Source organism: Pteronotus mesoamericanus, unplaced genomic scaffold (assembly GCF_021234165.1).
Source record: "Pteronotus mesoamericanus isolate MK-2021 breed Mesoamerican mustached bat unplaced genomic scaffold, CSHL_Meso_final scaffold_651, whole genome shotgun sequence".
In the NCBI taxonomy this organism is placed as follows: domain Eukaryota; kingdom Metazoa; phylum Chordata; class Mammalia; order Chiroptera; family Mormoopidae; genus Pteronotus; species Pteronotus mesoamericanus.
This window is the reverse complement of record NW_026555325.1, coordinates 40694213-40711175: the sequence shown is the minus strand read 5'-3', so window position 1 is coordinate 40711175 and position 16963 is coordinate 40694213. Positions and strand designations below refer to the sequence as shown.

At 41.0% G+C, this 16963-nt stretch overlaps 1 protein-coding gene across 3 annotated transcripts in view; it reads left to right on the top strand.

Moving 5' to 3' along the window:
* Positions 1–643: 643 nt before the first annotated feature.
* Positions 644–16963, top strand: part of CERKL (ceramide kinase like) — a 99934-nt gene continuing 83614 nt past the window's right edge. For all 3 annotated transcript variants that reach the window (XM_054562740.1, XM_054562739.1, XM_054562738.1), the window contains exon 1: positions 644–881. In XM_054562740.1, the coding sequence (XP_054418715.1) occupies positions 644–881 (238 nt within the window). The remainder of the gene's footprint in view (positions 882–16963) is intronic.

The following is a 16963-nucleotide window of genomic DNA, read 5'->3' as shown; positions in this document are numbered from 1 at the left end:
CGTTTGGAAATTGAGCTCGCTTGAATCCTGTACCAGCTGCATAAAGATCAGCTAATTATTGAGGGCATGCAAACGTGGTTATAAAGCGCGACCTGTGCTCTCCAGAAGAGCCCACTGGAAAGAAAGTTGAGAAACGGCGGCTATACCTTTGTAATTCAAAGTGTGTACTGCGGCCCGCCGGCACCGGCACGGCTGGGAGCTTCTCGTACATTACTTTGGGCCTTAACTTGGACCTATTCAATAAAAATCTGCATCTAAACAAGATGTCCAGGAGAGTGAGCATGCTAGTCAAAGTTTGAGCAGCGCTGGTTTATTCAACTGCGGATAACGCAAGGCGCTAAAATGCATTTAGCAGCAGGGTCGAGGGAGAGGGAGCAATTTATTCCTATTCCTGCACTTTTTTTCCTTTCTTTTTTTTGTAGTTAAGGGCAGAGACTGGAGGCTGGCAGGCTAAGGTGCGGGACCTGGTCTAGGCGGCCCCGCCTGCCCGCCACGCCTCCTTCCTGGGTCTCAGCCCTACCCGCGGTTGCTGTGGCAGCACGGGACGCAGCTCCAGTGTGACTGCCAGGGCCTCCACCTTCTTCTCCTCCTCCTCCAGAGACTTCCCCGGACCCCTGACCGCGGCGCGTCCGGAGGCTCAGCCATGCCCCTGGGGAGACGCGGAGGCCGGGTGAGCGCGCTGGAGGGCGGCGGGGAGGAAGAGGCGCCCCCCGCGGCGGCCGCAGTGCCCTCGGTGCCTTGGGCGTCTCCACCGCAGCCGGAGGCGGCGGCCGAACAGGTCCTGCTCCGGGGCATCTTCGAGATCGGAAGGAGCAGCTGCGACGTGGTGCTGAGCGTGCGGGCTCTCAGGTGGCGGCCCATCCTACCCGTGCGCCCGGCGGGTGAGTGCGCGGGTCCCGGAGCCTGCGTCTCCCACTGCGTCCTCCCTCCCCCGCCCCGCGCACCCTACCCGGACGCAGCCTCACCCCTTCCCTAAGCTCCTCCTTCACCCGTGCTGGCTGCTGAGTCCTGGAGCCACCGCAGAGCCCTTCCCAGCTGGGGATAACCCGGGGCACTCCCGGGGGCCTCCCGCCACTTGCCACCTCCTGCCGGTCTTGCCGCCTGGGGGTGCATTCCCCGGGCCACATCTCACTCAGGTTCTGCTCTGCGCCAAAGAGGAAAGAATTGATCCCCGAAGGGATGGTGTTTTCTATACCCGGGAAGGGCACCTACTTTTCCCTGCCAAATTGATAAAGTTTTAATGTCGATTTCCGACCGTGTTTTTAAAGTGTAAGCCTTTTTTTATAACCTCCACGAGGGTTCTGAATTAAACTCTTATTTTGCTGACTCCCAAAAGTTCAACCTCAGTGCTTTGGAGTCTCCCCGGACTTTTCCATCCTTCACATTTCTCTCGTCATTGTCTATAATCAAGCTTTCTTCAGGCTCAGTCTAGAAACTTTTGATTTTTAAGGTTGACTTTGGAATCGTCATCATGCTGTTTCCTTGCATTTGACTTTTACTGACTCGAAAATTTAGTTTTAGGACGTGTTATAATGCTGTATTTCATAATGGAAATATTTCAAGTTTTAGTATAGAGATGATTTAGAGAAAAACTTTGGGATGCGGTACCCTCTCTTCTAGCTAAATACAAACTTAGGAAATTTAAAAAATGGCCTCCCTTTGTTGGCAAACAAGACACAGTGTACTATTTATATTACAGGATAGGAAAACAACACTATTTTAAAGGGTTTTTTTTTTTGTTTGGTTGTTTGTTTTTGTACAAAAGTCAGAATGCAGCAGAGGAGTTAGGGGCCCAGCACTGGGTAAGAGTGTGAATTCAGCTTCTGCACATGCCTTACTCACTCCACTAAAACTTCCTTTTGAACTTAATTTGAATGTTTTCAAGTGTTTTGAAAACCAAGGCACAATATTTTCTTGAACTTTTGAGTTAAAATCTAGGGATATGGACAGAATTATTCTGTTTAGTTTTTAAGATAGTTTGAACTTTGGGGATAATAGAAATTTACAGTAAGAGTTTAGGTTAGTCTACAAGAGCCAGTTTACCCTAAAACAAAACTGAAATCTTAGAGAATTAAAATGAAATATTATGCAATGAGAGGTCATAAAAATTACTATTGCAATGCTGGTAAACAAAAAGGCAAATAATAACATGAAAAATAAAATATTGTTTTATATTGAGTGGTGATTGAGGAAAAGTAGGCGTTATTAGCATAACTGTGAGTAGCATTTGAAAAGATACCTTGACAGTTTTAACTCTAAAGTTTCCAAGTGTTGACTCTTTAATTTGGCCCTAAAACCCTTAGCTTTTCTTTTCCTTCATCTAGAGGTACCACTTTTTCTTTGTATTAACTCGTAGTATGCAAACCATATTGGGCCCCTGAATTTGAAGCCTAGTACCTTAGTAAGTACTTCTATTTATAGAAGAAACCAAGAAATGCTTCACTTGGTAAAATAGGGGTGGGAAAAGAAAATGAGGTATTAAGAGATGGTATGTTTAGCCCTGGCTGGTGTAGCTCAGTGGATTGAGCACTGGCCTGCAAATCAAAGGGTCTCTGGTTTGATTCCCCGTCAGGGCCCAATCCTGGGTTGCAGGCGAGGTCCCCAGTAGGGGGCACGCAAGAGGCAACCACACATTGATGTTTCTGTCCCTTTCTGTCTCCCTCCCTTCCCCTCTGTCTAAAAATAATCTTTAAAAAAAGATGGTATGTTCAAATGTGAGAAATAGTGCCTGATGAGTTTACATGGGTTTACATGGATGAGTTTACATGGGTTTACATGGGAGTAGTAAATGAGGAAAAACTACATCAAGGTCACTGTACTTGAAAGGATGAAGTGGGAGGTGACCATGTCCACTCTGCTCCAGAAGAGGGTGAGGGTGGGGTCACTGGGCATTATAAACGCACACAGATTGTAACAGGGCACAGCCAGGGCCGCCTTAAAGGGTATTTGTAACGGGGTCCAGAAATTAGGGTGCCCAAGAAAAATATATTCTTCTCACCCAAGACAGGCTGCCATGGGGGATGGGAGCCTCAAGCAGGACCTTTGAGAGTTACTTTGTGTATCAGTAACAGGCCACCTTCTTACCTGAAGTGGAGCAGGGCCCTTGAGAGTCATTTGCATGTCAATAACAGGGTAGCTTCATCATTCCTCATATGCAGAGAGGGTTATTTTACATTTTCCATCTCTACGAGGTTAACCGGGAAAGTCTGAAAAACTTCTAATGCAGAATGTTACAGAGAGGGAGGAGAGACTGGGGCCTGCGGGAGAGACAAAGGGACACAGATTCTGGGGAAAAATGTGAAGACCACACGGGAAGAAAAGGGGAGAAAGGACTCTTGCTAGTGGGCCATGGGAAGGTGCCACATGGTTATGGATTAAGAGCTGGGTATCACAGTGACACAGCGGATGGTGCTGAGAACCGTGGCAGGCCTGCCTAGCCGAGCCTCGGACTTCCGTTCTTTTTCTTCTGAAGGACGGTACCCCTGACTTGCCTAACTGGGCAAAGGTGGGGAAGGCAGGACTGTGTGTGTTGGTGGGTGTTTTAAAGGGATTTTGAGATTTAAGAGCGACATTTAGCCATTAATCAAACCTGTACAACTTTTGAATAAATAGTTCCTTTCCTTTTCACCAAACTCTGCTATTGAGAGCCATAATTTCAAGGGCGGTGGGCAAAGGACCTACAACCGAGGGACCCAAGGGAAAGGGAGGTGGTGGTTGTTTCGGTAATAGCATCTGGGTAACCGCCCCTCCCCACCCGCTACGGGTCCATTTGTTCAGTAACAGTATGAGGTGTTTTGAGATCACTCAGTTTTTAAATCTCATAGTGACTTAGTAGCTCTCTTTTTAAGTAGGATTTATTTTTAGAGCAGTTTTAGGTTCATAGCAAAATTGGGCAACAGTACAGAGACTTACCATATAACCCTGTTTCCACACTTGCACAGCCTCCCCCCTATTATCAACATTTCCCTCCAGAGTGTTGCAATGGATGAATTTACAATGACGCATCATTATCACCCAGAGTTCATAGACATTGGAGTTCACTCTTAGTGTTTGTATATTTTATGGGTTTTGGCAAATTCGTAATGATGTATATTAGAATTCTCCAGAGAATTAGGTAGGTAGGTAGGTAGGTAGATAGATTCAAGGAGATTCATTATGGGCTACTAAAGGCTGACATACGCCACTGTATGTTGTCTGTAAGATGGAGAACCAGGGAGGCTGGTGGTATAATTCATACTGTCTTAAAGGCCTGAAAACCAGTGTGGCTGATTAACTTCCAGTCTGAGGCTGAAGGCCTGAGAAATGAGGGTTGGGAGGCGCTAAAGTGAGTATTAGTTTCAAAACCAGGAGCTCTTCATCTGAGGGCAGGAGAAGGTGGATATCCCAGCTCAAAAAGAGAGCAAGAATTTGCCTTTCTGTTCTATTTAGCCCTCAGTAGATTGAATGACTTCTACCAACCTTGGTGGGGGCGGATCTTTACTCAGTCTACTGGGTCAAATGCTAATACACCCAGAAACAATGTTGTACAAGTTACCCTGGCATCCCTTAGCCCAGTCAAGTTACCAAAATTCACCGCCACAACCTGTGTCCACTTTTACAGTATTAGGTAGAGTAGTTTTGTTGCTACTAGAAGTCCTGTGTCTTTGTCTGTTCATTCCTCGCTTGGCGACCACTGACCTATTTCCCTACAGTTAGGCCTTTTCCAGAATTTCATGTAGTTGGAATCAGATTCCGGTATATTGCCTTTTCAGATTAGCTTGTTTCACTTAGTAGTGTGTATTTAAGGTTCCTCCATGTCTTTTCATGGCTTGACAGCTCATGTCTTTTTAGTGCTGAATAATAATCTGTTGTCTAGATGGAACAAAATTTACTGATTATTCACCTACTGAAGGACATCCTGTCTGTTTTTAACTTTTGGCAATTATGAATAAAGCTACTGTAAACATCTATGTGCAGGTTTTTGAGTGAATACCAAGGAGTATGATTGCTTGATTGCATGGTAGAAGTATGTTTAGTTTTGTAAAAAATGACTAAACTGTCTCCCAAAGTGGCTATACCATTTTGCATTCTCACCAGCAATAAATGAGTTTTTCCACGTTCTTGCCAGCATGTGATGTTTCCAGCATTCTGGATTTTGGCCATTTAAATTGGTGTACAGTGGTATCTGATTTTAATTTGCATTCCCCTGATGACGTATGATGTGAAGCATCTTTTCATGGGCTTACTTGCTCTCTTGGTATCTTTGTGACATGTCTGTTGAGCTTTTTGGCTCATTTTCCATCAGGTTGTTTTCTTATTGCTGAAATTTAAGGTTTTGGGTTTTTTTTTTTTGTTTTTTGTTTTTTGTTTTTTTTGCACAGTTTGGGTAACAGTCCTTTGGCAGATGCATTTTTTTGGCAAATATTTTCTCCCAGCCTTAATTGTTTTCACTAAGGAGATAAAATACTATGTGGTCTTATCTTAATATTCCATTCTGAGTAATGAACAAAGACATTAATATATATTATGAGGGCTGTCTCTGCCAAAATAGTGGCTACTTGATCATCTAGTTTGCAGGGCACATGAGTGTGACCCTAGTCATAGCAGTTCTCTTTATTGGGTCCCATGGTGACTTGGCAACTTGGAATAATGGTTGTGTTACTTGTCCTCGTAGAAGTGAGGACCATTAAGGACAGCTTGCAAGTCAAGATGGGTGGCACAAAAGCACCAGAACTTTTTTTTTGTTTGTTTTTTGATGGAAGAAATATCTTCAATTTAGTATAGTAGATTGATAAGCAGTTATTCCCTTAACAATTTAATTTAAATATGTGGGTGCTACCTTAGTGCAGAACGCTTTGCCAGATGCTATAAAAATGCAAAATGATGACCTGGTCTTTGCCTTCAAGGGGATTTTACCTTTTTGGAAAGATAGGACTATAAGCTATAATATAACACCATATGTCACCAAACAGTCATTCATCAAACATTAAGCGCCTGTATGTATTTTGTGCAGTGATATCAAGATCTGTAAGATGGGATTTCTTCCTTGAAGGATTTCTGTGTGTTCAGAGGAGGGAGACATATTCTTGACAGGAGTTTTTTCATGGAGGATTAATTTTCTTGTTTATTTAAACCTTCATTTCCAAAAAAGAGCTTGAGTTGAATGGTAAAGAGTATTTTATGAGGGGTTAAGGTGTTATATTAGTTTTATAGGGATATGCTAATAAATCACTGCAAATGTGTCAGCTTAAAACAACAGAAATTTATACTCATAGTTTTGGAGGCCAGGATTCAGTAATCAAGAGGCCTGCCAGGCCACCTTCCCTCTGAAGGCTCTGGGAGAGCGTTCTTTCTTGCCTCTTTCAGCTGCTGGTGGTTCTTGCTGTTCTTCCATGTGTGGTAGCATATCTGCAACCTCTGTCTTTGACTTCACGTGGCCTGCTCTTCTTTCTGCGGCTTCTCTTTATAGAAGGGCAAAGGCATCAGATTTAGGATCCATCCGAAATCCAGGATGATCTTCGCATCTTGAGATCCTTAACTTAATTATAGCTGTAGAACTCTATTTACAAATAAAGTCACATTCTGAGGTTCTATGTTGACCTAAATTTTGCGGGGGGCACTGTTGAACCAGGTGGGATGGCAATGGGAGAAAAAGTCTAGGCTGAGAGAATTAAATAAAAGCAGCAAGTGGAAGGCTATTTTCTGGGAATAGTGACTGGTAAAATGTGTAATGGTTGCAGGGGGAGAATATTCAACAGGAAAGCAGAGGCCAGAATGGAAAGAGGCCTGAAGACAAAGGTAAAAATTTCGGGTGTTATTTAATAGAAAGTATGAAGATGATATTCCCCTTGGTTTTTTCTAATATTTATTTGAACCTGTTTTATCTAACTCACAGTGTCTCTCATTATCCAAAGTTCTGCCATTGGTGATATTCATATCACAATTATGTTAAAGCTTCAGACTTTCTAGACCTCTTTCAGTGACTTTTATCTTCACTCCATGTCCTTTGCTTCTACCCATGGTCACACCATAGATGTTTGTCACCTCTCTTCATAACCAACACATCCCATTTCTTCAGCCTCTTCTAAAAATTGGTGTCATCTATTACACATCCTTTCTTACGTTTTCAGCCCTTGCTCTGCTAGCTTTCACTTAAGCATAGTGATGTGTTCAGGACTCTCCTAACCACGCCTTGCCTTGATCCTGGAAGCTTCTTCTCGCTGCTACTCTGCCTCTCTCCTCACTTTCTTGGATATGCTCCTAGCATAGTTAGCTTACTCTCACGGCCTCTGTTAGTTTACTTCTTAATTAGTCCTCAACCATCTGAGACCTGGCTTTGTTTTTCTCTCTGCTAAAACTACTTGGGCAAAGGGTAGCAATCACCTTAGAATTGCCCAATCAAATGGACCAATCTCAGCCCCCTTACCTTTTTGGATTTCTCCTTCATTTGACCTTGACTTTGCTGCCTCCGTTTCTGTGACACCACCAGAACAGTTTGTCAGTTTCCCATGGGGACTTCTGTCTGTTTGCCTAATTTCAGTGTTCTCAAGAAATCTGGCCTTGCAAACTGTTGTCACTCATATGTACTCTCCGGGTTATGCCGTCCACTTTTCTCATCCACCCTCAGGCTTAACATTCAACCTCTGTCTTTAGTCCTGACCCCAAATATTTCCTGTATACATCAACTCAGGGGTCCCGCACATCTAGTACATCTGCAAGAAAAGCAACTTTTCTTGCTCCTCAGAAATAACATCTGGTCTTGTATTCCCTATCATAGTTTTGGAACTCACTAATTAGCCAGTTGTTAGAATATTTAACTTTGCCTTTTAGGTGTGTGTAAGCTATGGAAATAATGAGTAGGACTCCCTGAAGTTTATATTGGATGGCTCTAGGATTGCATAAATGAGTGATAAACATGCTAGCTTTATATGAGAAGGGGCATTCAGAAGGCTCTCTGGAAGGTTATCCGAGCCAGGATTCTGAAGGTAAGTCCAGGCTCACTCTCCCTCACTCACTACTTCTAATCAGCCTTCTAATCCTATTCACTCCATTGGCTGTCTTCCTTCACTGTCCAGGCAATCACTACTATAGCTCAGGCCATTATAAACTTGTACTTGTCAACTCCCCTGAGCCTATACTCAAACGTTATCCTCTCAGTAAGGTTTTTCCTCATCACCTATTTAAAATTCCTTTCTCCTGCACACTTTCCGGCTCCTATTACTCTCATATTCTTCCATGGCATGTATTGTCTGATATATTATATAATATGCACTGTCTATCTTCCTCACCATCACCCCAGTTTTGGGGGTCCTAATAAAAAATAAATGGCATATTCATATAAGGATAACTTCATGAGAATTTTTAAAAAGCAGTATTTATAAAGGTGTAAGTAAGATGTAAGGACAGTGAAGTACTCTTGGGACTAGAAATAGAGGAACAGGCGATTCCATTCTTAAGCCCAAAAGGGGAAGAGCTGCCTGAGCCTGGATTCAGAGAGACTCTGTAGGGAGGGCCCCTCATCAGGGGATGTGACCTTTGCTTCAGCTTGGCTGATTTCCTCAACCAGTTCCGCCGGGAGGGGTCAGGGACTCAGTATTGTGCTCCCTCTTTTCTGGTCCTTATCATAATCCAAAGCCAGAGGGCCAGGGACCCCTTGATGGAAGCCCAGAGCAGGGGGAGAGGGATAGAAACTGGATCTAGGTGGGGAAGAGGAAAGATGTTTGGAACATGTGTTTTGTTTACCGTCAGCACCTTGAAGAGAACCTTGCATGTAAACAATATATGTTGAATGAATGAATTTGCTAACTGGTCTCATGAACTATAGTTTTGCCTATTGCATTGTAATCTGATTACTATTCTACTACTTCTGAGTGGTATCACTTGGAAGAGACTATCCCTTCCCCTTTGGTTAAAGCATCAGAACTCTTTTTTTTTCCCCTTAGCTGACAATGGCCCACTCCTCATTGTTAGCATCATGGCCAGAAAGTTCCATCTTGCTCAACTTGAGGGTAGAAAGTACCAACCAGGGCATATTGACCAGAGTGCTACCACTGTAAACTGTGTACACAAAGGACATCATCTGTTCAGAAAACATCTTTATTACCTGCAATGGTGTCAGTGACCTTTATATTGGAATCTTAAATTATAACCATATCACTTGTGGAATAATACGTAGGTTTATTCATGTTAATATAAAGTAATTACCAACTTAGCTGTTTGTAAGCTAGGAAGACGCGATGTCCTAAAGAAATGGAAGAGGAATCAGGTGAGTTCTATGAGATTAAATGAGAAAGGCCAGAAAGTCATGAGACCCTGCCCAGGCAGAGCTAATCAAGAGTAATGCCACAATGTGGGCAGCCCCCAACGCAGGGCCTGGGACTGGCCATAAGGTGTGAAAAATTGAGAAGCAAGATCAGAAGGGGAACAAAAGCATATGCCATAGAAAATTTGCCTATTTTGTAATTTAGACCTTAGCTTGTTACGAATGAGATATTTTCAGAGTGAAATAATTTCAAATCATCACTGATTGCCCATTGGCATTGTTCTAAATCTCAACCAAGGACAAACTTCTAGGAACACGTTTTTACTGAGTGGTAAGCTTCTATTTGAAATGTTACATTGAAATAGAAAAGTATAAGCATTTTTGTGCATCCCCAAAGCAGAAGCTGCTTACTGTACAGTATGACTGGGTTATAATGTTTTTATCTGTTTCCCATAAAGGAAAAGCTGTTATTGGGGAGAGTTAGTAATGAGTAGGATTAGACTAAATTAAGCTCATGTTTTTGTATATTTAAGAATGATCAATTTAGGGATCTCTGTGAAGAAATGCCAAATGCCCACTACCCATCCTCCCTCCCTCCTTCCCTCCCTCCCTCCTTCCTTCCTTCCCTCCCTCCTTCCTTTCTTTCCTTCCTTCCCCTTCCTCCCCTCCTCCCTCTCCTCCCCTCTCCCCTTCCCTCCCCCTCTCCCCCATCTCCCCCCTCTGTGTCCCTTTTTCTTTCTCTCCCCCTCCCCCCACTCCCCTTCTCTCTCTCTCTCCTTTCTCTTTCTTTTCCTCCCCCCACACTCTTTTTTTCCTCTACCCCTCCCTCCCTCCCTCCAATCTTTGTGTCATTTACTAATGAAAAACACCTTGAAGTATGACAAGCACTATAGCATCTTTTATAGGCTTCTTACTCCAGCTGTCTGTAGCGCGTCCCTGTCTGTGGTGCAGGAAAGGTTTCCGGAGTGGGGCACCAAAGGACCTGATGTCTTGTTTCTTGGGCAAGTCATTTTTAACCCTCTGAGTTAGATTTTTTCTTACCTGTAAAACAATCATTTATATTATATGGTCTCTAAGAAGCATCGACTCTGTGAAGGTGCATTTTAAAGAAAATATGTTTTTATAGACTTTAAATATTAGGATATCTTAATGAATCAAATAAGTCTAAATAAAGTTTGGATGATCAATGGGGTCAAGTGGCTGGTGTGTATGGAGTGTTGCATTTTGCAGCAGGAGGTTCACAGCGCTAATGAATCTCTAATTAGAAGAACCACAGGAGGAATATGGGCCAAGCCCCTTGCTCCCCTTCCCCAGCCTCAGGGCACAGTGGTGACAGGAGAGCCATCACCTCAGTGCGAGCCTTGTCTTTGGAAAGGAGGAAACCATTATACAGAATTGTTGGTTGGGGCCAGGCATAAGCAGATTTTTCATAATGGACAAAGAGAGTTGCTTAGCCTTTATTTCTGAACCCTCTCATCAAATTTCAGAGTAAGGATTTTATAACATGTTTGCTTAGCATTAGAATATAATGTTTTAAACATTTTTGAAAATAAAATGAGGCTTTCAAACCTTAATCATGGTTTATAAGTCTGTCTTTTTCATAGATTTACTACCTCAGGTTACACAATTTCATGTTATGTTTTTCAAAGGTTTATTCCTACCACAACTCTGAGCTCAGCCGAATTAGAGCAGTAACTAGAAAATCTGAGAAATTTGGGCTTCAAAATGAGGTTTTGAAGGTGTTTCTTTTATGAGAGAGTTAAAATGATTTTCTTGTGCTTTAAGTTTATATAAACATTTATTTTCTGGAAACTTAGCAATGTGAAAGGTAATGTGGAAAAATGTGAAAAAGAGAAAAAAACAATTTTAAAACAATAAGAGTTAGTGATTATGTGGGACTTAGCAGAGCTGGGTGCATTCTTAAGTATTAATCTGCCTAAGCTGTTGGGGAACAGATGTACGTGAAACGGATCCCAGTCTTCTGTTGTGTACATCCAAAGTGAGACATCTGTCAGTGAACCGTGTGGTCAGAAATAATGGATGCAGGGGTTAAACCCCAAAATGACCTATTACTCATGTGAATTATTGAAGGACTAATTACTCAACAAAACGTAATGCTTTGATTCACCATTCTACATATTAAAAAGAAAATACTTTAAAAAATGCGTAGTATGTTTCTAATCTGTCAAATTTGAAGGAATTTGAAAAAGATGGTTGTGAAAAATCAAGCTTACCAAGTAACTAACTGCATGTTCTGCAACTTACCAAGTAACTGCAGATGAAGCTTCTAAATGCTTTGACAGGTCTGTTAACCTATCGTATAAATGTTGTGTAAAGCTGTGTATTTTATAAAATATGAGCTTTTTATTAAAGTAAATTGGTCCATGTAGAAAAACATGTGGAGTGGATCCCCAAAGCATGACTGTTCAGTTAAATATTCTATAATAATGGAATGTTCTGTGTCTGCATGTTCACTACCATTGCCACCAGCAACATGTGGCTATTGAGCACCTAAAATGTAGCTCATCTGACTGAGGAACTGAATTTTTAATTTTACTTAATTTCAGTTTCAATTCAGTAGCCACATGTAGCTGGTGGTGAATACAGCTTTAACACATGGAGAGTTGAAAATGTTGATTCCCTTTATTTCCAGGGGATTTAATCTTTATTTTAAAAGATTATACAGAAAATTTTAACCTCTATTTCTACATAAAGGTACAGTTTTCAAATAATTAATCTCATTGTAGAACTGTTCTGCTCATACAATCTGAATTGCTGATTTAAAGGTAAAGCAGCTGAGTTCAGAGATGCCAAAGCTGCTTTACCTTTAAATCAGCAATTTAAAGGTCAAACTGCAAAACTGTTTAACATATTTTGTGAATACAAAAAAAATTTCATTTGTCATTGTGAAATGTGATAGTAAAGTTGTTAAAAGTAATTATTGTTCGTGGTCATTGTGATTTATTATATAAGCTGAAATTTGGCAAACAATGTTTATTATAGGATTAGTATATTCAAAATGATAACTGTCCTAGCCTCTGTCCTCTGACCCCTTGGAAGCCTGCATACTGATGTTGTTCTTAAACATGCCACAACCATGGGGCACCATCTGAAGGCAAATGCAGTACTTTTTAAAAACTGATCTACAGTGCTTTTTGTTTTCCTCTTTATCTCACCCCTCCCCCTTGCGGGTGCCTTGGGGGCCGGAACTGGCATGGAAGAACCCTCCTAGGAGTAGGGAACAGCGCTTGCATTGAAGCCAAAGGCTGTAGGGATGTGCAAACTGAGAGTCAGATGGGCTGGATCAAAGTCAGTAAATAGAAAAGTTGGTCCAGTCAGGATTCTCCAAAGCAGGAGGACCTCAAGTGAGCTGCAGAAGTCCAAACATGATGATGCCGAAGAATTAAAGAGCCAGGGCAGTAGATATAGGAATCAACAGATGCCGTTTCTAGACTGGGCATTTTTGTCCCCTCTGTAACTTGGAAAAGTGGACCATTGTTGTTTATAAAGGGCCAGGGGTCTAGTAGACATAATTCACTGTGATCTCAGTACTAGCATACTTATTCTGAACCTTACTGCTTATCCCACCTAGTCTATTATTTGACTAGGTTGTTACATTACATTTCAAATATTGACAAATCTACAAACATCATCTAAGTCCTCAACATGAGCCTAAGCTCTTCATATGACTGTATCTCTGCCCAAGTTTTAGAAGTACTATGCCTATGGTGGAGGTGGTATTTGCTGAACTAGTGAGTTTTGTGTGTGCGTGCGTGTGTGTGTGTGTGTGTGTGTGTGTGTGTGTGTGTATGGTATGAGCAAAGAGAAGGAAGGAACTAGTAGTAGCCACGGCTTTTTATATTCTTTTGTATTTTTTCCAAAATCAATACAGGATGAAGAGAGATAAAAGGGAAAGGAGGGAGGGAAATGGAGTTCAAAGGAAATTAAACCTTTAGCTTTTTTGCATGCAAACCAGAAGTTGAAGACCCTCAGTGTAATGGATGACTGAATCCAAAGGCAAGGGAGATAGGCAAATAGGCAGGCAGGTATGCATACAAAAAAAAAAAGAAAAAAGAAAAAAACAACTGGCATAGTCCTATGGATTTATGGTAAGCCTAAAGATAAATCTGAAATAACATACCAACTGGCATCAGGGAATTCCTACGTACATTCCAAGATTTTCATCAGAAACTGTGTTCTGGAAATTCCCATGGCTGCTACACAACAGTGTCCAGTGTTTGCTGAAAATAGTGAACATTTATTGATGTTTACTCTGCCAGGTCCTGTGCTAAGTGTCTTCCCAATAAGAATATGTAGCCTAGATAGGATTTTATCCTCAGGGCCCAGAGCTGTTAAATAACTTGCCCAAGGCCATGCTAGTGATGGAGTTGCTGGGATGGAGAAGCTAAGTAGTCTGACTCCAGAGCCACACTGTTTCCATTAGGTTATGCTGCTTCCTCAGTCAAGCAAGAAAGAATTCCTCCTAGTGCCTTCAGGAGTCTGTCTGAGTTACTGATAGGGTAACATCGTGGTTTTATTTATATATATATGCCTGTTCCTCTACTCACTCAGTCATTTTAAATGTGATGCCACACAGTACACATTCTCTCAGTGGCGTCTACTGCCCCCACTGACTAGTACAGTGAAGTTGTCATTGTTCACACCTGCACATTCCAGTCCACTGTCCTTGACCACCAGGATATGTTCATGTTGTGCAGACTGTTCTTGTTATATTAATAATGGCTGAACTTTTTCCAGACAGACCTTGGTATATTTTTAAAAAACAAATCTATAATGCAGTAATATCATCTGATCTCTTTCAGGCCTTTTGGAGAGTTCCACAACAGAGTGCACATTCCATTTTTCTAGGCATTTTTAATTGATGAGTGACCAAAATTGGGTAGAGAAATGGGATTTTTTTAAGAGTTTTTTTTTAAACCCAATCTTTATAATGGAAAATGTCCAACATACCCATATGTAGAAAGAATAATATAATAGGCCTCTATGTGAAACCCAATGAGGGGTGAGGGGTAACACATTATTGAATTTAAATAGTTTTCAAGGCCAGTCTTGTTTCCTCTTTCCTCTGTGCCCTACCCATTTCCCTTCTTTCTCCGGAATAGTTTGAAGCAAGTCTCAGACATGTATAATTGCATCTATAAACATCCCAGTGTATATCTCCAGGAGGTATGAATTTTTAAACATATACTATACAACATAATCACAATAACACTATTTCAGTTTTTTGCATTTTTATTTTTCAATTAGTTTACTTTCAATATTACTTTGTATTGGTTTCAGGCCTATGCATAGTCAAGACACACACATACTTTCCAAAGTGTTCCCTCCAATATTTCAGTATCCACCTGGCACCATACATATTTATTGCAAATTTATTGACTATATTCCCTATGCTGTACTTTATGTCCTTGTAACTATTTTGTAATTGTCAATTTGTACTTCTTAATCCCTTTACCTCTTCCACCCAGTCTCCAACCCCGCCCCCCACAATTTCAATTTAAAATAATCCTCTTTTTATTCATTGTTCATATTTCCCTATTTATCTTTTTCTTTTTTATAGGAATCAATATTTAAATAAAATCCATATTGTAGTGGGTTGCTGTGTTTTCTTTTTTCTTTTCTAATCCACAGATGATGATTCTTCTTTTTTCCTTGCTATTCATTTTCTGAACAAACTGAGTTGACTGGCCTGTAGTTTCCCATAAGAATATGGGGACAAATGCCTGTGAAAGATAAAAAGGGGAGGAAGCAGATTCCAAGTGATAACCTTTAGACTGTGATGCCAACCTGACTCCTATAAAGGGGAGTTGGAGGGGAGAGGGGAGAGCCTCAGCCCATGATGCATGTCTGATAAAGTCTTTGCTTATTTATGGAGAGAGCTCACGAGACAAGACTGCCCCTTAGCAGTCTTGCCTTGGGAAGAAATGGCCACATAGTACCAGTGTTTGGTCATGGGCTATGAGATGCCTGGGAAGAGTATGACCTCTGCTCTGAAGTTGAGGTGGATCCTGAAGGTACCAGCAGCTGTTTGTTAACTAACTGTACTTCTTATAGGAAAAGGCAAGTTCTTCTTTAAAGGGAGACCACTGAAGCCACAGTAACCAATGAGGCTTATTATCATTGCGACTCCAGGTATTTAAATATATTAAGTATATTTATTTCAGTTCATAGCAATGACTATAACTAATTCTCAGATTATCCCAATTCTAGATTTTTGGACTAATGGGAACCCCTTCAAGCTGACTTGAGTCTTTTTGACATTCCCTCAGCCATCTGTTAGCTTTCTTCCTTTTTGGAATGGCAAGATATTCCAGGTTCATCTTGAACACTTCATGCCTCAGATGTGGCATTAACACTATCACCAAGGAAGCCTAGATCCTTTTCGGTAATGGTGTTTAAAGACCACAATTTGAGCATGATGTGTGCTCATTGCTAGTACTTCCCTTTCTATGATCCTATTTTCTATGTGTTTTAGAAAACAGCTGGGAAGTATGTATTTTTTCTTTCTAAACACAAAATATATGATGGGATTATGCTGGTACTTCCACTTTAGGTTCAAGACTAAAAGGTTTTCTTACTTTGTCTCCTTTCTCCTAACCTTAAACATCCCTGACTGAAATAATATCATTACCTATTTATGTGTTCATAACAGAATAGCAATACAATGCTACTATCAACAACATAAATACTGAAAGCCATTTATGATCATTCTGTAATTTTTTGTTGTTGCTTTTAGAGGACACATTACTTAAATATATGTTATGTGTAGTCAAATTCTGTTTCAAAGATACGTGGAATCATTCCTATTTGTGATGTTATACCCTCAACTCTGTGCGGAATTATTTGTTTTATTTTGGTTTTGATTTTTAGGCATGGTTTTTCTTAAAAGTCAATTTTGTTCTATAATTAAAGTGTGTGTGTGGTTCCAAAGTCAAATTTACTGAAAAAGCTCTGTTCTGAGAAGTATAACTTTTATCTATGTCTCTTCTACCATTTTCCTTTCTTCCTATTATAAGTAAGCTTGTTTTATTTCAAGTTTTTGGTTTATTCTTTTATTTTTAGAACATAAGCAAATATGTACATATGTTCTTGTCTTTACCCCTCCTCTACCCACTTTCTTAATTACATGTGGATCTTGAAGAATGATTGGAGTTGGGAACACAAAGGAGTGAGGAAACCAATCTAGGAAAATAGTATTTTAGAGAAAAATCTCAGGAGAGAATGCTTTGACCTATTTGGAAAATAAGACCGTGGTCTGTTGGGAGAGTATACGTTAATGGGGGGAGATGATAGTGCTCTGCGATTCCTTAATAGTCTGTATCAGGCCTGGAATATCATACTAGGAAGTTGGTGTCTTCACGTGAGGGTTGTGTAAGAGGTGGCAAAGGTCAAGAGAAATCAAATTTTTGTTTTCTAAAGTAAGTGCATTGGGATTTTAGAAAGGCAACCATGGAGCCAGGATGGATTATAAACAGGCTCAACACTGAGTAGTCCCTTTCAGTGACCAGAATATTAAAGATCAAAAGGAGGCAGTGTGTGTAGCAGGAAGAAGGGAGTGGTGAGTCTAGATGAAGGAATATTGTCAAAGGATTCGCAGCATGTGGGCCTCAAGGGAAAGGAAAGAAAGAGAAGCCATGCTGAGATTTTAGGTCGGACAAGGAAATGGATAGTGCACACTTCTAAGATTCATTCTCAGATCCG